At 39.0% G+C, this 21,414-nt stretch overlaps 1 protein-coding gene across 7 annotated transcripts in view; it reads right to left on the bottom strand.

Annotated features, from left to right (window-relative positions):
• Hr4 (nuclear hormone receptor 4) overlaps positions 1-21,414 on the bottom strand; it is a 96,529-nt gene that overhangs the window by 6,277 nt on the left and 68,838 nt on the right. The window contains exons 2-7 of one of the 7 annotated variants that reach the window (XM_076131722.1): positions 20,367-20,622; positions 11,469-11,573; positions 4,942-6,048; positions 4,637-4,851; positions 4,157-4,552; positions 2,982-3,174 (exon numbers count right to left, since the gene is read on the bottom strand). In XM_076131722.1, coding sequence (XP_075987837.1) covers positions 2,982-3,174; positions 4,157-4,552; positions 4,637-4,851; positions 4,942-6,048; positions 11,469-11,573; positions 20,367-20,382 — 2,032 coding nt within the window. In that variant the 5' untranslated portion in view covers positions 20,383-20,622. Of the gene's footprint in view, positions 1-2,981; positions 3,175-4,156; positions 4,553-4,636; positions 4,852-4,941; positions 6,675-6,889; positions 7,579-11,468; positions 11,574-20,366; positions 20,623-21,414 lie in introns of those variants that run through there. The other 6 variants (XM_076131731.1, XM_076131751.1, XM_076131759.1 and 3 more) reach the window with 6 other exon arrangements.

Here is a 21,414-nt window from a genome sequence, read left to right as displayed (position 1 = left end):
ACAATTGATACAAAAGAAACTGTAGAGAAGTTTTATTTACCAAGAAAGTAAAATATTGAGTCAAAAGCCAAGCCTTTAATAAAATGTGGCAGGGGAATTCAATCAGTTCGTAAAGTAGGTTATCAACAATATCAATTGGAATCCAATTCTGTTTGATAGCTTGCTCCATTGAGAAATGGTAAATAGAGTGAGTAGATACTTTGTATGTGATATGTACGTCTAAGGTACCTGCGCACTCGTCATTGATAATGTCGACTTGTTATTTTTAAATGAAAATATGAAAAATGTTTTCGCTAGCTCTACTCTAGAATCAAATAGAATCGTGTTTGTAGAACCTACGCCTGAGTAAGTCCTAGTAAGTCTGAGGCCTGAACTTATGTCAAAATATATATTTATAAATAAAGAAATAGTGATGTAGATTGGTGCAACATATCACACTGTGTACGGAGCGCGGCTAAAACACAGACTAAGTACTCAGATAGTTTGATAAACCATGTTCGTACTTGACGTATAATGCGCATGCGCGGTGAAAATAATTTCAAACACGGCGCTAGAGCGCAGTGCGACCTAGTTAGCTGCGATAACACAGGATGTCACAGTTTCCCTACACACAGCACGTACTAGGAGCGAGTACCGCGGTACCTTACCAGCTCACCACTACCTACACCCACCACTAGCCATGTAAAACACGTTTATTATCGCCGAAGGTTAAATGTGATTGAGTTTACGTCTCGCACACCACAGATTCTATTGCGTCTCAATCTCAGTTATTTAAAATTAACGTTCGCTGTAACTAATGAAATTATGTTTTCAGCTACTTTGTTTTGAAGGCTACGATTTGTACTATTGTTACTGTGTCGTTTCTTTCACTAACACAAACTACGTTTCAGTTTTATTACGAGGCGATCTATCAGTGAATATATCTCAAGACTTTCATGTGTCAGCTCAGTTCATCGAGTGAAATTGTTATCAACGTCCCGAAGTTGTTCCTAATCGGTGTCGCGAGCTCTCAGCTCCCCACAAGTAGGTTACATGTAACATAAATCATAATAATATTAACGAACACTTTGCACTGGCGCGTATCACACTCACAATGCGATGTGATTTTTTTATTGTCTTGTCGCATTTCGTATTGTGTTCATTAATCATTTGATAAAAATCAGCAGTTAGATCTTTTACTTTCGAAGAAGTATTAGAAAGTGTATTATTTTAAGCTCGAATTATTTAAGTTTTATTTTCTGACAAATTGTCCGTTGTATTGGGGACTAGATGAAAGTTGGTAGTTTAAAAACGAAAATTATTGTGACACCGAATGTCAGAACTGAATTTGAAACATGGCAGTAGATTCGCAAGCAGGCAGGAATAAAACGAGTAACATAATGAGTCAGTGGCACGTCACACGTAGGATGCCTAGCTTGCGTAACAGAACTGACCTACATGAATCGTGGGCCGATGCACCCCCTCCGTAACTGGATTACAACGAAGTGCGTTGACATGGCAAAGTGAACTCATGCATCTGGCTGTACGGGACGTTGCCTTCGCTTGCAATAAGGAAGGGAAGAATATTTTTCTTGAAACATTTAAAATCTCGGAATGAGGAAGCGTTTCATTATTTTATTTACATAGCCTAAATAACGGCCGGCCTCGGTGGCCTGCAATGCGGTGAAAGGTTATCTATTTACCAATTAACACAATTTTAAAATGAAAGATTTATTCTGCAATGTGAAATTTGACGTCAAACCAATTATGTTTGCGCGCGTTAATCTGCAAATTGTTGATAAATAAGTTGCTACCGTGTTAAAGCTAAACACTTGTCTTTTAATTCATTATATTGTAACCAATTATGAGATTGTAGAGTTGGGTAATAGCTAGCAGCAAGTAGTTGTAATCTAATCACACTTCACTGTAATCGGACAATTGTTACCTACACCGGAATCAGTATATATGTTACTGTAAAAGCCCGAACGGTGGTAAATCCTAAGATTTTCCGGTATAACCTAAGATTTACCAACTCGCAATGGTAAAAGTCCGAACAATTCTTTTATTTCGAACTTTTACCTATATTCACTTGATGATGTCGAGATGTCGCCGGAGCCCCGCTTCGCGGGGCTCCTCCTTCTGGGTGGTTAAAAAAAAATAACCACGAAGGCTAAGGTGGGAGCTTCGCTTCGCTCGCTCCCACCTTAGCCTTCTAACCTAACCTTTGCCCAAAACTCCTTCTTTATAACTATGTCACAGTATATAATTATACCGTGAAATAGTTATAAACATAGTTATGAAGGAGGATTTTTTTATATATCGTAACATAGTTTTTAAACTCTGGCTTGTTCGGACTTTTACCATTGAGAGTTGGTAAATCTTAGGTTTTACCGGAAAATCTTAGGATTTGCCACAGTTCGGGCTTTTACAGTAACATATATATATATTCGCTTAGCCTTTTGTTCCAAACTATGTTGGAGTCGGCTTCCAGTCTCACCGGATGCAGCTGGATACCAGTGTTTTACATGGAGCGACTGCCTATCTGACCTCCACAACCCAGTTACTTGGGTATTAACACGATACCCTTCGGTAAGACTGGTTGTCAGACTTTCAAGCTTCTGACTACTGTTAACGACTGTCAAAGATCTTCGAAAATGACAGCCGGGACCCACAATTTAACGTGCCTTCCGAAACACGGAGGAACTCGATATGTATAAGATGGTCCCCCATCCGCGGAACAACCTCGGCAAGCGTAGCTTAACCTCAGAGATCGATCCGTGCGGCTGTTGTAAACTAAGCCACGAGCTCCTCATATAGAACTTAAAACACAACTCAACTGGCATTAGCTTTTAGATTAATTTTAGATTGTGAGGAAGACCCTTAACGATAGTGTTTTACGAAACAAAACCAATTCTTTAATGCTTACAAGAATATCTTCGTTAATGGACAAACTAAGTGTCTTTAACTTCTAGTATTAAAATGTACAAATATTGCGTTCTCACCTTGATTCAGCAGTATGTAGACCTTAAGGCAGACATACTCCTCCATCCGTAGCTGTATGCGGCGGAACACGCAGGTGATCTGCGTCATCTTCTCGACGACGAGGCCCACGTCCAGCCGCAGCTGTTCCAACGTGATGGGTCTACCCATTAATGACGTCAGACAGTTTTGCAGCGTCCGCAGGTTCGCGTTTACCTAGTGGAAATAAAATGAATTCTTTACTTATACGCTACAACATTATTAAACGTTAACTACTTAGAATTTCAGTGAACGTTGTATGTTGTTTGTCTTGTTTATTTACTTTAATATTTATAAACGGCTGAAGCAGGCAAATTCTTCTTTCCCTGTATTTTCAATTGCCGTGTTATTATATTGTATTGTTATTATACAATTAATTTCAATAGATAGAAACGAGTAGATCATTAAATACCACTTAATCTGCATGCGTAATCACTTCATGCAGAAAAAGTGAATAGCATCAAACATAATGTGTTATATTTACGTAATATCGAATGTATGAGTAAAGAGGAAATGCTCTAGACAATGAAAAATACTTTCTGTATAACTACCGTTATTACGGCACCGAACGCTGTTTATGTAATAAGTGCAATTTGCGGGTCGCGATCCTGCTCGTTGCATATTGTACGTAAAGATAAATAATTTTGCACCAATATTTTCCACTCTGAGTTATATAACGACAATAACTGTAAATTAGTATCAAAGGAATATTTATCCAAGTGTCGTATCCTATTACAAGTACAAATAAAATGTGTATTGTACACTGTCACATAAATAACAGCTTAACAGTTACAAATCGGCCATCACGGAGATAATAGAGACATTCTAAGTGTAGTGCATGGCATTAATTTGCAAGTAACAGTGTAACAGTGTAAGAGAGGTGGTTATGCGGCGGCGAGTGTGCAAACGTCCGAGTGCAACTAGTTGTCTGGCAGCCGGCGACTTTCTACCGCGAGTTGCGCAAGCGATGCAGATCACGTAACTGCACTCCGCCGCATGTGGCGGAAGTGTTTGCAGCTTGTGACCTGGAGCGTGCTCGAGCCACATCTAGGGCTCGTTACTCAAATTGTGAGGAAAAAATACCTTCTATGCCATTAATGCTATGTACTACGTTTCGTAACGTTTTCACTCACGGCGTAACATTTGATTTGAAACTCACCTCTTGCATAAAGTCTTGTTCATGGTCCGACGAGGGCGGCGCGTGCGCGTGCTTCCCGTGCATCGCCTGATACGCCGCCGTCGTCAGCACTGAGATCTCGTGCCATTTCTCCATCAGAAGTTTGGAATGTATTTCCATTGGTATTTCCATAATGAACGGTAGTTTTTTCGTCCATGCGACCATTTTATGCACGATCGAATCTCCGATTTTACATAATTTGTCACCTATTTCTGAGGTGTCATGGAGGAGGTCTGGCAGATGCCGCACTGTTGCAATATCTTCCATTGCATCGCAATCAATCAACGCTCGGATCATGTGTAACGCTCTTTCTAGAGGTACCGCACGATCCCGCGATGACGACACCGCGCTCTCTAGCCTCGCTCTTAGATGGACGACCTGAAAATTATAACAAACCTTAAATTTGAGAAATTTCATTAATTGAAGACAAAGTTGTAACACATTCTTGGTAAAGAAACTTACTTCGCTGGGGTTCGTAAGTGCAGTCTTAAGAATTGTGCCGTTGACCAGATGTGATGGTATCGGCGGTAAAGGGTCCTTAGGCTTCTCAGGCGGTGACGCTCGACTCGTCGCCGTCGCCGCCTTGTTTGCTTTCTTGTGTTTTTTGTATTTGACTTTGTATAAATTATAGACGGCTCCACTATTCCTTCCACCCGGCATTCTGTCCTCTCGTACCGCTGAATAAAAAACAAAATTATTATAAAACAAATTAATGTGGTGGACAGTAAATCATATGATTAAAGGATTCATATTATTTAGATACACACCTTGTAATACCATTCCTTGTTCAATACATTTTTTAAATCGGCAATATTGGCATCTATTCCTTTGCGCTTTTGTTATTTCACAGCCACCATCAGCGACGCAAGTGTAAACGCGTCTATTCTGTACAGTCCTTTTAAAGAAGCCTTTACATCCTTCACACGTGATAATGCCATAGTGCAGTCCCGTGGCTTTATCTTCACAAATCATACAGATCATGGGTTGTTCGTCCTCATCTCGTTCGGTCTCTGGCGCATAAGCGCGTAGTTCTGACCTGGGTAAGGACAATGGGCTAGCTCCTGCTACCTGCGACGCTCCAGCTACGCTTCCTGCTGCTGCACTCAAGTTAAGCGCGGTCAGCTGCTGGTGCGCTGGTAACTGGGACACATCTCCCGCCCACAGTAACTCCATGTTGAGAGGAGGCCCTCGAGGCCGCCTTAGCTCACCGCCTAGATTAAGTAGCAATCGCGCTGCTGACTCTTCACTACACGTGGCTGGGTCTGGAGTGGGAGGCGTTGGAGTATGGGACGCGCCGGCTGCCGGTTCTCCGCTAGGCGTGGGTGCGGGTAGCGTCCAAAACATCGTTCGAACACCACCAGACTCGCCCATGATGACTGCAGGCGTACCTCGCCATTGTGTTGATCCTCGTGCACCTGGTTTAGGTTCGAGGGGTTGCGGTGGGAAATGTCCTCCTATAAGTTCCGGCTTGACGCCGTTGATACAGGCAGCGGGTGGCCACGGTCCCGGCGCCAGCGAGGTATGAGAACCTGGCGGTGGCGGAGCGAGAGCGCGTGGTCTGTAGGGGTGGGGTGGTTCCGGAGTGCCCTCTAGCTTCACAGAGGACAGCTGGGAGGGTTGTGTCGCATCAGGTTTGCCGCCGGCCGGTGAACTCTCCGCTTTGACTGAAGTCGCCGTACCCTCAAATTTGATAACTGAGTGGGGCGGCGCAGAGCGGATGACGGTGGGATGGCAGGCAGGCGATGGCGACGGAGAGCCGCCGCCGTCGAACACGGGCGGCGGGTGCGGCGGCGTGCTGCACCCCGCATCGGCCATGCGCGGCGACGGCGGGCCGGGATCCGGCGACGACGTGCTGGTATCGGCGGCCGACTCGCCTGCGAGCACACGCGGGACGGTCAACAATAGCGACGGGCGACCTCTTGTCTCCGCGCGATAGAAAAAGAACACCATGGACTTTCAGAAACGACAAATGCAGAAACTAGGTGAAATGTCAACGACCGCGCGGCGTGATCGTAGTTAGAGCGCGCGGGCGCGACGCGGGGACGCGACACTGCACTTCCCGACGCCGCCGACTAGATTAGCTAGCCGGTTGCGTCACGATGTGAGCGCCGCCGCCGCCGCCGCGCCGCCCCGGCCACATACTCAACTAATCTATTATATTTATGGATGAAGTTTTGGAACACGTTTAATCATAATGAGCTACGATTCCGCGGCAAAGTGATTTAAACTGATGAATCAAGTTTATGAAGTTTAGTAGAGAATATAGTATTTTATGTAACTATCCGGAATAGATGTGGAAAATGTAGGAAGCGTGTCTGCGGGTCGCGGCGCGGTCGAGGCGCGGTGCAGGCGTGGAGGCGGCGGCGCGAGCACGAGATGCAGCGCGGCGCGCGAGGAGAAAGTGAAAGCGCCGCGAGCGCAGATGCGGCGCCCGGAAGCGTTGCGCCTGCGCACCGCACCGCTCCGACACACCACACACACATCCACATCACAAAGGGCTCTACGTCACACAACAATAACGCGTATTATGTTATATCACTATCATATAACACATCGTTAGATTTCTAAATCATTCGCATGTAAATCAAATGGATACGATGCACTTTTGGAAAAGTAAAACATATAGGTCTTTAATAGTTCTGGGTTACTTTCTTAAAACGTTGTTAACAATCATCGTATTTATAACAAAATATTCAAGGAATCAAAAATACATACTATCTAGCAGTACGCACAGCACCACATCTTATTTGTAGACGATGAAACAGTTTTAAGAACTTCAAACAGAAACAAGGTAAAACAAGAACATTGAAAAGCTTTGGACTCATTCTATGTAAAACCTTTTTTATTAGGATATATTTTATCAAACTGAATTTTATTATTAAATACTAAACTTTACCGACTTTTTATTACTAAATCCATAGGCGTAGTCTTTACCCTCTCACGTGACCTGCCTTACATTGCAAACACGGTCAAACGTCCGACAAATTCAGTTAAGCGCTTTTGTTTAATCACATTATAGTCCACAAGGAACTATTAGCCAATTTCCTTGTTAGTGGAAAATACAAAATTTGAATACGATACAAATGCAAAGGTGCAATTAACTTCATTGAGCAAGGGCGCACATTCGGCCGGTCCGGTCGCGCGGGCGCAATTTTTGCGCGGTTTTGTTTACACGAGGAAAAGTCGCGAAGAAAGTTTTCCACTGTCGGCGGCGCGACGGCAAGCGGGCGCGCGCAGTGAGCCCGACCTACCGCACTCGCGGCAGCCGCGCCCCGCTCCCCGCGCAGCGCTTCCCGGTCCCTCCCTCCAGCCGCTATTAGGTCACTCAGACGGCCGTGCGTGCGAAGTGCAACCGCACAATGACTAGTGCAACGCGTGCACCGCTCTCGCTTCGAGGACGATCTCTATTTCACTCCGCGTCCTTTGCCACATCATTGGTGGGGACCGATCTTTCTAGCCGCGTGATGCAATACACGCCTCTAGAGGTTCTAGGTAGACTCACACAAACGCCTAGATAAACGTCCCGTTCTGATTAGGTACTAGTTGTTTATGGCCGCCGTGCTGTTGCAAACGACCAGTTTTCCTGTATTCTATTCGCGTTTGTCGAGCTTCAGAGTTCATTGTTTTGTTGGCTCTAGTCTCGTTGAGCTCACGGTTACATTTGCAGATAATTTGTTTAATGTTAGATCAGTATGAAAAGCCTCTTGCGCGTCAGACAGACAATAATAAAGAGTTACGCAAGCTGCAAGTCTTTTATTTCGGGGCGGATGAACGCGATCGTTTATTCGGTCGCTGCAGGCCCGAAGGTCGCTCGCGGTCACCGACACACGGGAAAGTAGGTCAACCCCCTACCACGGCGCCTCCCCCGACATCCCTGAGGCACCGCGACGCCACGTGTCAGGGCGCGGGCGCCCACCGCCGCTGCTTCGCTGCTACATGCCATGTACTTATTATCAATCAATGCTGCTTCGCGAACAGTCTTAACCGTTTTTTCTCCGTTCATAAGGCTGAGATAAGAATATTTATTTTAACCGGGAAATTGCGCAAAAATTATGTTTTATATAAATTATGTTTTAAAAGTTTTATGGTGACAACGATAAATGTCTATGAATAAATAATTTAGCTTTTTTGTTATTAACATTCTAGAAAACAATATTACGTAATACAATTTTGAAAGTTTATTCTAGAATTCCCGTAAGAGTAGTTTAATGACTTTCGTGGCCTAACCCGTGAGCCAATGCTTTATCTGATTCTGTTTAATTTTGTGTTTTTCACTTTTATTGTTATAGGTACTTTCTTAAGTTATTAATATTGATAAAACTTCTTAGACATTTACAGAAAAAATAAGAATATTCACTACTCATAAATTCATTAATTTTAGCTCATGTAATATTTAATTAATCACAAGGTGTTTTTCAGTTGAGTGACCAGTTATATAGTTATGTGCAGTCGTAAATATGTCACTACGGATTATTTGGTCATATTTATAAAACATTATGTATTTACCTCTACGGGTTGTGGTTACGCGAATAACTATTGATTCTAATAATACAACTCATGTTCCTCCCTTTGCAAATACATTAGTAAGTTTACCTGCTATATTAAACAAGCTTTAAATCCTTATTATCTGGTATACTGCAGTAACATATACTAATTGGATGTTCGACTCGAACTTACTCTCACAATAAAAGCTTGTTTATATGTATTGACTGAAACGTTGACCTCTATATAAATAAAACAAATAATGAAACGTAAATTAGTAATTAAAGGCGTAATGAAACGAATTCGTTACGTTGTTATCTTAGTGAGTACGCGGTGGAGTTGTAGTGTGCGTAGGCCGCGTAGGGGCGCGTCACACGCCGCCGTGACGAATACTCCCCGCGTCACAAGTACTCGTCACACCCCACGTGAACGGTTCCTACATACCGTTATACAGATTTATATGCGAATATCTAAGTGATAACAGTTCGAGAATAGCACCCGTCTATTTCTGGATAGAATTATTCGAATTTTAATACCACTGTTGACGTAGTGTTTACGTTTCGTTCAGAACTGCAGGCTGATGCCTGAATGACTAATGTTTGCAATTGATATACTTATATACATTTGTATAATTATTTTTTTGGTTCAGATGCCTCTATACATAACAAAATAAATTACAAAAGAAGCAAATAAAAATTCTGTTAATAGAGTCAATATTACAAGTTTGTATAGAAAAACCACTTCAGCCTGAGGTGTGATGTCACCGTGGGATTGCTATGTTATCTCTGGATTTTCCATTTACAAAACTTTATTTGAGATGTATCTAGAGAGAGCTATTTTAATCAGCAATAAAAAAAAAACATGACACTTGAGTAGAGAGCAATGCGAATAATTTGCACAAACAACAGTGCTTAAATCATCTTCGGCGTTACCGCCGCGGGCATGATGTTACGTTATATGACAGTGAATACATCTTTCTCTCATGCATTATTCATGAGGCCACAATAGCAATAATTACAGCACAGCTATTTATTGCTTTCACCTTTCGTGGGTTTACGTAAACTTTCTTTATCACAGTGACTTCACTCGCTACATCACTGTTACGCAACTGTTGAATGAATAAATTAAAATGATAATAATATCATATTTATTATGTGAACTGTTATTTTCACAAGTTCACTGTTATTGTGGGATATTTTGGCGCTTTGAATGCATGACTTTTTATTTTATTTAACCTTAACTTTAAATTGGAACTAGTTTTATTTTTTGTTTAAAAGGTGAGAATAGTTATTTTGAATGAAGCATGAAATTATTTTCTCAGAATACACAATTAATCGCAGCTTTTAACCTTGTAATCAAGTCGGCAAGTGAAGAAATTGCGTTTTTATTGATTGAAGTTATCTTGAAATGAGGAAAAGACTAATCATTATATTTGCAATAAAATAAATGTTCCAGTGTCTGTCAAATTAAGGCGAAATGCGAGATTACAAAGATTATCGCCGCTATTCATAATCCGCACAACGCTGACTGTAACTTGTTGAACCGGATCTGTTTTCGGAAGATTTTTTTGTAAGTGAAAGTCGCATTTCTCGGAACCAGTCGAGACTCTCTCACGGCTTGTTATGTCCAACTGTTATTTAACTTTCAGTGACGATCGTTATCAAACACTAATTTGTTTACGAATATCTCGTTGTGTAACTGGATATCATATCGATTTGTTTGATTTGTGTTCAAAACCATTTCGATGAGTTTCGACTGTTTCTTCGTTAGTTTTTAGTCAAGTTCAGATGAACTGTTAGATTAGTGCAGAGTTCGTTGACCTCACAATAATCGAGAAGTGTTTTATGTTCAAATTGAGGCGATAACGAGATACAAGTATATATACGTACTTATTTTTGTTACATATTGTTAACATAATAGTTAGGAAAGTTAGTTTAACTTGCTACCTAAGTTTCAGCCAACGTGTAGGAAAGTTCACAAAGTCGTGTTAGTTCGTGATTTATTTTTGAGGGGATGTGAAACTTCTGACAGAGATACAAAATCGTATGTACTACGTAATGTCGAATAGATACGTTTATTTTGTCAAGATAATTCTCGACTTTATTATTGTAAGTTGATACAGACCGTGTTCAACATCATCATTATACTAATTTGTTATGGTTTAAAGTACCTAACTGATTGTAGTTACACCTAAAAAAGTTTTCAAACACCCGACTTATTTCGAAAACAAAAACCGCGCGCGTCTAGTGCAAAGCGTAAGGGGCACGTTTAAATGAAAATGAAATTATTTGTAACAAAGGAGTTCACAGCGACAGTTGAAAGTGATAGGAGTCCGTGATCCGCGTCACAACGATGGACAACATCTCGACACGAATAACAAGTGCCGCGGTATCGTGACCTTAAGCCGTGGACACCTCTATTTATTTACAATAACAATCAGTGCGTTATGCCACTAGATCCGTAGGCCCTTTGTGTTCCAATGACGTTTTTATATTTAGATTGCATGGTGTTCTTTTTCTTACGCTGGTCGACATAATACAATTCAAAAAAAATATTGATACTGGAAACTCAATTTTTGGATAGAGCGAAATAGAGTTAGTCAATTTAAAACTATTAAAAGTTAGACTTATGATTTTGAATAGAAGTTCAAAATAATGTTTGTCAATTTTACGATTCGTAAACTTTCTTAATAATCGAGATTTCAGTCAGCATATCACGAAAATAATTTTTTGGACACTACAACCATTTTAACCAAAAATTTGAGAAGGTAAACGGTGTAATGAACAAAGTCTTTATGTTTGAGGTTACTTACCATCGCTACTACATCGGGAGTCAACTTTCCGCCTCTTGAGTTTGAGGTCTTGGAACAGACTCATGTTGTCGAGGTCACACGGGCCGCGGCTGAGTGTCATTATTCCTGTTGACAAATAAAAAAAATATAAACAAACTATAAAGACTAAACATTTTGAAACCGATGATGAATATTTTTTTTCTTTTAGGCCTTTATAAGCGGAGTTCTAATTTTAAAAGCAAGTTCGGTGCCAAGTTTTTCTTCATGGCTTATTCAAACATTTTCTTTTATTTTCCGAGCCGTTGTTGATTGCGAGAGACGTGAATCAATTTGAATTTAATATGATTAAGCAAAAATTATATCAGTGATTAGTTTAAGAATATTGATTTAATTGAACCGCTTTATTTATTTTGAAAAAAAAAATAATTATTGTTATTTTATATTATTTAATTAATTTAATTGTGATATTAATGTTACCATTAATTACTTACGACAGTTGGGTGACATGTCAGGTCTTTTTATGTAATGAGGCCCGGTGATAACTGGATAACGCTCGTGCATCATTTACAAAATTTATTTTTTTCACGAATAAAAATATTTTATTTTCAATGTCAGCGCGGTTCATGGTTTTTACCGACTACGGGCGGGCAGCGCGTGACCCTGTATTATATTTCGTTGTAAACGGACTTCCATTCATATACGTAAAGAAGTTTTATAGCGTTGATAACGTAGGTAATGGAATTTGTAGTATAATGCGCGCATGCGTGGTGCCAATGCACGTGAGTAGTAAAATTGTGTGGCAATGCAACCGGCCAAATTGAACGCGTACAAATATACGTCACTTATTACGTGATCAGCGAAACCTCATATTATTTGTTATGATTTAAAACATGCCAGTAAATTGATAAATGTTAGACACCAATTATATTAGCTAAACTATATTTTTTATGTAGCAACATAATTTTTAAATACGTAAGTAGATTTATGCAGCGTTTCTTTTGAATATATTAGTCGGAAGTCGATATAAGCAAGCGTTACTATCTCGTAAAAATACTAAATAAGATGATTTGTAGTTTTAAAGTAAATGAACTCTATATACATTTCAATATGATGCAATTGTCGTCATGAAATCACGAGCGATTAGAATGTATGTTCCTCGTCTACAATTGATGCCAATTGATAGAGGAATTCGTGAAACTGTTACGTATATAACGTACCTATACCTACATCACTCACTAAGAGAGGAGTAATGTATAAATAAATAATAGGTAACAGGTGTAACAGTGTTTATGTAGCGTTTGACAGGTCAATGTACAGTTCGAACTGACTGTCACATGTCTGGTGAAATTGTACATGAATTTCATCAAAATAAGTTCATTAACCTTGGAATTTAGAATATAAATGTACTAGTCTGATCTCTGTTGATAGCGATATAGCTTTGTTCGTGGTCGTAAATAGTGTGGGCTGTTATTGTTTGTAACACAAATTGATAATGATATGAATCTTGACATTTCAAAACAATTTAGCCGTTTAATATTGTTAAATTAATCATTCACCATTTTCATATGCTATACTAACCTCAGGACGATTTTTTTATATAAGTAAATACAATTACATAGTGTACATAGAAACATAATGTGACGTAAATCGTCATATTAACACCGTTGATCAATTGTGTCAATAAAACGTTGTATATTGAACTTTAATACGTTTTTTCACATCGATTTGATTGCGTGACCGCATAAAATCACGACATACGCTCGCATTTATAACCTAGTGCTGTAACACTGACGTAGTACGAGAAAAATACGTAGGTGAAAATATTTATAGTGCAAACCATCGTTGATAAGAGTTTGAGTCATCTGCACGTCACTTCACAGTTTAATGATAGCGCGTACGACGGACGCACCATGGCATAGTAACCGAAATATTACGATTACACGATGATGTAATAAGCTATACATTTCTGTGTTTCTTCAATCGGTTAATATTGGAATAGCATGTAGTCGCGACCGATCAGATTAGTCATTCTTTCGGGAACTGTGAGATAAGTATCTATACAACTCTTGCTTTTAGGTATAAATAAGTGCGATAACTATAGCTATATGCCCATGTCTGATATACTTGGTACATGTTATTATTGAGTCGAAAGTTATCTCTGCCTGACAGTATCGCTCGATCAAGGCTTGCCTTCGTAACCATACGTCACTAACATCTAAGGGTAGAAGTTAAATGAGCCGTAGCATATGATAGTTGACAGGTGCTAAGATGTACTGAGTCATCCACGCTTCATGCAATATCCCGAGGTGAATATTTATAGTTACCAGAAGTCAAAGTACTGACGATAATTTAGAACATATCACGTCTCTATCCCGTGATAATGCAATAACAATTGCGTCACGTAAACAGATAAGTTAGTCATCAGACTGTTTGTCCGTCGCTGTCCGAATCTAGCGGATTAAATTAGAAATATTCGGGTGCAATGTTCCTTGCCACTAGTTTTGACAACAATACACGAACTATGTTTTTAAAATAAAATCGTATGAGTCAAAGACCTTGATAATGACGTGTGGACTGACTCAATAAAAATAATTCGCGAGTTGATTCGACGACGTCTCTACAAGCTTTTTTTGACGAGGTCGTGGGCTTCAACTTCCGTGGGTATAGAGGAAATATACTATATTATTATATGACTTTATTATTTGCATAAACATATGGTATGTTAAATAGCATATAACTTTGAAAGTATTCAGTTAATGATTCACTGGATGGAAGAGTTATCTAAATTACATAAGTCACGAATGTCCCAAAGGAGGCTTAGTACATTATTGTAAGTAAATATATACGGTTGGTCAATGAGGGGTCCGGTTATATGATGTCAAGATAAGGGTTTATCTTGTCTTATCACTGTATATTAGAGACCACCCTCTGTGCGTCCGTAACGTGGGTTTGTTACGTTTTTATTTATAAATATAAAATATTCTATAAATAAATATATTGTATGCATTATGATGTGACCTACAGAAGCTGTGAAGTTATACTTTTAGTTCACATGGTCGGGGAAGCGGAAGTTTGTTAAGTACCTTTGCTTGATAATTTTAGTAAAGTGGTCACTAACCTCTTCAAGGTAATGTCAACCTACGCGAGGGCTTGATGTAATTATACCAAACATTATATTATTATTTAGTAAATACCGTCATTGAATTCTAAATGTCTATAAATTGTAAAACATAAACAACATAGTTTTCCTAGTCTCGGAAATTTACTCGTTTGAATTTAATTGAAACTTTCTCCTAGAGATAACTTATCTGACAGTGATTCAGAAAGCGACATAAACTTAAAAGAAAAGTTGTACAAAATACTAAACAATCAGTACCAACGTTTTAGTAGAACAATCTGGCAGAGCTGTTAGTTTCCGTTCATTGTTTGCAAATAGATAGCACCTAAAAACGAGACATTTCTTAACATTCATTTATACATTCAATTACGTACTCTTTAATCAGTTTGAATGAAACCAATAAATCAATTAATTAGAATATTGATTTGTTTGATAATGTATTGTATACTCATTGATATTCATGTATGCTTGTAGATAAAGGGATAATAGAATTGGTTGGTCTTGAACGTTCCCGCCTAAAGCAAGATCACACGGAAGCGTGCGCGGGCGCATGCGTCCTCAGCCAGGGTCGGTCACTTGACCGCTCCTCCGTTCGGCTTTGTTTAATTGCATTCATTATTGTTGTTCATTAAATAACTTCGTGTTCAGTGTCCTCGAGTGTTTGTATTGTTTGTAACATTTAATAAATATGCGTTATGACGAATCGGAATATTTTGACATAATGACAAATGGTCAGTTGAAAACTAACAAAAGATGTAAGTGACTGCGGTACTAATGCTTTTGAGATGCTTCACAATGGGCTTAAACTTTAACTAAAGTAACAATAAACATAGTAGCCACCATCACCTAAGATTGCGATGGAAATTAAGGATAATCGTACGACCTGGAAAATCATACTTAAGGACGGTATTTCCTACAAGCCAAGGTTAATATGAAGGGCTTAGCTGCACGTGTCATTACCCGTAGTCCGAAAGCAAATGGACGGTGAGACCGGAAGAGAAGTGACCTCCGCGGCGGTCGCCCGCTTATCGCATACAATTCCACCGGCCACTGGGATTCCTTCTTGATTGGATGTACACCTACATAGTATGAGATGATTCATCGGGCTATTTAACTAACACTTTTGAGGATGTCTGCCCATTTGCCTAATATTGTTTTCGCACGTGTATGTCTTAATTTTGTAATCTTGTATGCTTCACTATCTAAACTAATCAGAAAAAACATGTTTTGTTCTCAAAAAACACATATTACCGAGCAAGAATTCCCTTTAGTATAGCATTTTTCAAGCAGTAGCAGCGCCGAAAATACAATTTTATCCACAAATACAGCAACAAGTGCTAGTCTTCAGCAAACTTACCCCACCTAGTTTAACGGAATCTCGTTAAAACTTCGAACCGTTCTATCATATACGCGACGTGGCAATATTATGTACTTAAGAGCGACGTAGTTGTAAAAATTCCTCAAGTAACAAACGCTGGCAACGAGCCACGGTTTATCAAACTATTTATTAAAATATTAAGTCCTTTACGAGTGTAGTAGCAACACCTTGCACGTTGTCTTGCGTTGATTAAACTGTTTTTCTTTTTCATGTAACATACATATATTATATATCTATTATATGTAAGCCTCATAGAGGTAGATGTGTGTTATTTAAATTCAGTCACTTTTCCCCGTAAATATTTGAAATATGTTAATTTTTTGTCATGTCGGTCATGGGTTACAAAAACAACAAAAGTTATTGTATTTCTAAGTTGCTGTTATTGATAAATTTAATATAATAATACCAAATTCATCTTTGAAAGACCAGGAAAATGCTACGTGTTGTGATCTACAGTCGTAAATACTACTATTTACTTATTTATCTCGGTGTTCGAATTTGTTTCGATGTTTGCAATCTAAAGTTGACCTTTGAATAGATACGTAAGTATTCGATTGAGACTAATTCCCAGAAATATTTGCTTATGCATATTAGTACCAAAGTTAGCGTACGATTACGTTATGTCAGTAATAAAATTTTAGTTTATAGACAAGATTGAAAAAAGCGAAGTTACAATTCTACTCTTTCTTGGTAAATTTGAGAAACGACATACCTATAGAAATAAAGAAAACTTATGCTTGTAAATATACTCATATTGGCAATTAGAACACATAATTACGACTTTATAAAATAAAAATTATTGCCAGTCCTTCTTAGTTATATTTTCATGATGAAATAAGTTCGGTTAGTTGTTAGACACGGGCGTGTATCAAGATCCAAGTTAGTCTCAAGTAAACGTGAATGTTACAAGTGAACCTCAAGGTTGATCCGTGTACTAACTAATAGTTTGTCTTGCATCATATCTACTTAACTGACGAGAGTATTCGGAAAATTGAAGGTTTCATTGAATTTGTGGAGTCATTTGAACTTAAGGAGGCGAATTTATAGATTTTCGATTCTATAAAAGCTATTAACGAGATGGCACGAGATGATGTGTATGATAGTGACAAAGACTGTTAAAAATATTTTTCTCATAAGTTAGTTATCTTGTATTAGAGAAGCATATATTTTTAGATCAATGTAAAAAGTTTAATAAATATCCAAAGGGCTTAACTACAACGCATGTGTATTGTTTATAAAACAAACCAGTTTATCAAACAACTAGAGGAAATAAAGGCGTACATAAATTAAAGTTCAGCATAGACAAGCTATCGGAACTAACGATAACGAACTTTGAAAATTATTACTCTCATTTTTTACATACATAATCCGACCAATTCAGACAATTAATCGTTAAAACGTAGAATGTCAGAGAGACAAACGACTAGGAACTAACTTTAAATCAATTTTAGCATGCAAATGATGTCATACCCACAATAAATTTTTGAAAATGTTTTTAGTTTCCGAGACTTGGTGTCGATTAACCGAGCGATTAAAGATGTTATTCGTTTCTATAAATAGAAGTAGTAAGAGCGTTCATCTTAAAGTGTTCGTGTTATGTGCAGGAAGTGTTCCGGCGGTTCCGGTCGCAATGTCAGTGTCGTTGACGAGGTCGGCTGCCTGATTCGGCGCCAACGACCGCCAGCACGACTGAGCTACCTGTACTACGATCAAGTACGTAGTTACTACGTACCTACTGTTGCTTCAAGCCTCAATTTTGTTGGTATACGCGAGTTCGTCCATTGCTCTTTTATGGGTTATATTTGTAACTATATATTGATCTTAAAGTTGAATAAATAGGCGTCGAATCTTTGAGGAAAATGATTTAACTGTTTTTGAAAATAATAATATAGCAGTTATATTGTGATTATGTCTAATAGTTCTTAGATTTATGATTCACATAATAGATATTTTATTTAGCAGTATTGGTGTCAGGTGTTGAACAAAGGCTTTACTATAGACTTCAACGCAGACATGTCTGGAAATGACTCATAGTCATATCAGCCCAAATTACACCTAGCAACCTAATCTAGGTAAATATGATGCTGCTATTTTATATACGTAGATAACGCGATGCATCATAGTCTGGCAGACTTTGTACACAATTTAGTTCCTTTACGAAATATCGTCTTTTTTTTGTTTTTATTAGCGTCTGTTTATATCGTGACAAAACACAATAGTTGTTGAAGCATTTCAGCCCCAGCGCTGGGCCTCTCTGGTGGCCTCCGCAAGCGCCTTGACATTCAGGTTGCGCTGCGCGTGCGCTCAAAGCTAAAACGTTCCATTTAAACTCAAATACTTCCGATCAAACGACTTCCTATTTCAAAAATAATAAAAGTATTAGAAATATTATTTTTGAAAAAATATATTTCAGTAAATACTTACTTCGATAATGATAAAATAATAATGATCGGTTCTTAAATTTACCAATTATTTTTAATTTTATACAGTTACTTGTTGATGTAATTTGCTATATTCTGCAGTAAAGGTGCTTCCGGATAAAAAATTACAAACCTAAGGTCGGAACTTGAGATCCAATTGTAAAGGTCACGTGCACTAACGTACGTGGAATCCGTAGCCGAGAACGTCAAATAGATACTTTTAAAATGAAATGTAGCTAAAACTCAAGACACGTTTATATCGCATACTTACAAAAAAATCGGCTGACTAAATAATAAATGAAATTTGCAATCGCAAATATCATTCGCAAGCAGTAAAAAAATTGTTGAATTAGATTGATGGTCTAATGACGAAAGTGAAGCAAAAGCGACAGTTATAACAATTAACAGAGTCCAGATAAATAAGTATCTTGGAATTAAACTACCTGAGAAACATACATTTTCCCATGCACCCATTTTCCTGTCCCACATAGATTGTTTACATGCGTTGTAAACACGCATGTAAAAGCTATGCCATTACATACTCGTACTAGTAACGGATTTATATGTATTCAAATTAACGAACAATGGTGTTTTTGACAAGCGAACTAACGCACCTATTATTATTGAAACTCGACGTCCTCCCACTACAATGCTATGAAAGGAAGCAGTGTCATTCTGTACCTTTTCGCTTTCACCACATTGGAAAGTGAGCGTAAAAAACGTATTTCGGCAACGGCAAAATGGCGCGAGATCAACAACCTCAACGAGTCATAGAGCATAGACAAAGGGCGGCCATATTTTAACGAAAGTAAAAGTAGCCGGTCATAGCTGAGTGTGGAGTCACGATCGTGATCCACGAGATGATTTGGGAATGTCACGGTTACCATTCAATGGTACAACGTACAACGGGGCCTCTTTTGTTTTGCAAAAGTGTACTGATTTATTTTTAAAAATAGTTTCAGTATTCGGTGTTTGCACAACAAGACATTGAGCCACTAACTCGATACTCGTTTGCGATGTATTATTAGCGAGTACAAACGTTTTGTTATGTTTTAAAGGCGATAGCGGTTGGAGATGGGCATGTAGGAAATGTTTTCAGAAAGTAGATCAACAGCCAATTGTTGTTTGTTACTACTATCTATTGATAGTATTGGGGGCTTAACCTTTTCACAATCAATAGGCTGGTCATTGACTGATGATTACCCTGTTTCAAAATTGTTTAGTGCTATGGCATACAATTCTGTTATGCCCAAAACGATTTTGTATTGTTGTGATATCGTATGGATTAATTTTGCTATAAATAATAACTTTAAAAACATTTCCGTCTTACAAATGAATATAATATAAAAGTGAATAATACGATCTTAAGAAGTGGTTTCGTAGAGCGTCTTATTGGTTCTACTCGATAACTGAGTATTTCGTAGCACAGCGCGTAGCCAGTCTACGAAAACACTTTGTATTTTATGTCAAGCTTAACAATACTGCGGAAACCGAAGATTTTGGGCATTGGTGGTGTATCCACCACTATCAAAAATATATGGGTATCACACTAATATTTTTATCTAATTTATTTTCAATAAATTACTTTTTTATAAAATTACATGTATTAAAGTTATGAGTATAAAAATGGTCTTAAACTTTGTATTTTGGACACATTATAATAATTGTAAATAAAAGTAAGTAGATAATTTTCTTAGGTCTGATGTATCGAAGAAAGTCTTGTTACTTTTTGTAATAATGGTGTTTCGTAGCTCGTAGCGCACAGCTACGGGACATTGCTTCAATTTGTAAATACTGTATACGTACGTACCACTCAAACTAGGTTAGTGTAATTAGCGTTAGTAATGTTCAATATTCAGAATCACGATATTAGCACATGTGAATATAATGATGATATTTTATTTTCGTCCAAATATTGTTTAATTATTTTTTGCGGTTTGTTAATTTGATGAATAATTTCTTGAATGGGATTGGATTAGTGTTTCAATAATCTCAATATTTACCCATGGTGGAGGTCATCGTCTGCAGTTGATGCGCGTGAGTGGAGGCGTCGAGCGCCTCGTCCGGCCCCAGCTTGTCGCCCTCCGACAGCTTGCTCAGCGTTGGAACACGCACATCACACGAAGAACCACCTTGTTCCGAATACACCGATCACCTTTTTAATTTACGTCTCCGAAAATTTTTGGACACACCAACTCTCAGCATAGTTTTTCAACGCAATCACTAGACACGTTCAGCATGCAGAGTCCGGAGCACTTCCTGCGGAACGAGCACATGAGGGTTGCGCACGCGCGGATCGCAGTCGCGTCGCGGTTGCCTGAGCACTCTCCGAACCTCTCGATTCGGCAAAATCACGATAACGACTGCGCGCAAATGTCGTCATGTCGAAATTCGAAACACTTTCACCTAAATATTCCGCCTCCGTTTCGGCGCACGCGGGCGTCGCTCTCGGCGCTCACGCACACACCGCTGGCTTCGTCAGTGCTCAATTACGTACGCTGTAAAAATTGCGTCAGTGTTTTTCGTAGCCGACCTTAACTCGGCGAGTACACTGCCGAAATATAGTTATCTCTGTCTGGTACTCATTCACCGTTACGCGAGAAGTTTTTTGTTTCATTTTTTTTATCTGGCCGTTTCGTTCGGGGACGCGCGTGTGAGTGTGCGGATTTCGATAGCGGGGTCGTTGAACTGCCGAAAAGGGATTCGGTATGGCTAGTGGTGATGTTTCAGTAGTGACTAGGATGGGCTGCGGTATTGCCGACGGACGCGAGGCGCAGCGTGGCAGTATAGCGTGTGTGGTCTGGTGGCAAGTACTAATGGTCGCCAGCGCATAAGTAGGTCAGGCGCACGCGCACGCGCGGTTCTTCATGACCGCGCAACGACGCTCTAGACATTGTTGGTATTGTCTTCAAACATTTACGAATGCGGCTTGATGCCGCCATTATTTATTTTAGCATAATAAATATGTCAACGACACGCAATAATAAAGACATAAAACTGTTTGATCCGACTTTTTAAAATTTCGCAAACGTAACCTTGTATTTACTTCCT

The sequence above is a fragment of the Anticarsia gemmatalis genome, chromosome 2 (genome assembly GCF_050436995.1).
Source record: "Anticarsia gemmatalis isolate Benzon Research Colony breed Stoneville strain chromosome 2, ilAntGemm2 primary, whole genome shotgun sequence".
NCBI classification, from domain to species: domain Eukaryota; kingdom Metazoa; phylum Arthropoda; class Insecta; order Lepidoptera; family Erebidae; genus Anticarsia; species Anticarsia gemmatalis.
The sequence above is the reverse complement of the archived record's forward strand: the minus strand, read 5'-3'. Positions and strand labels throughout refer to the sequence as shown.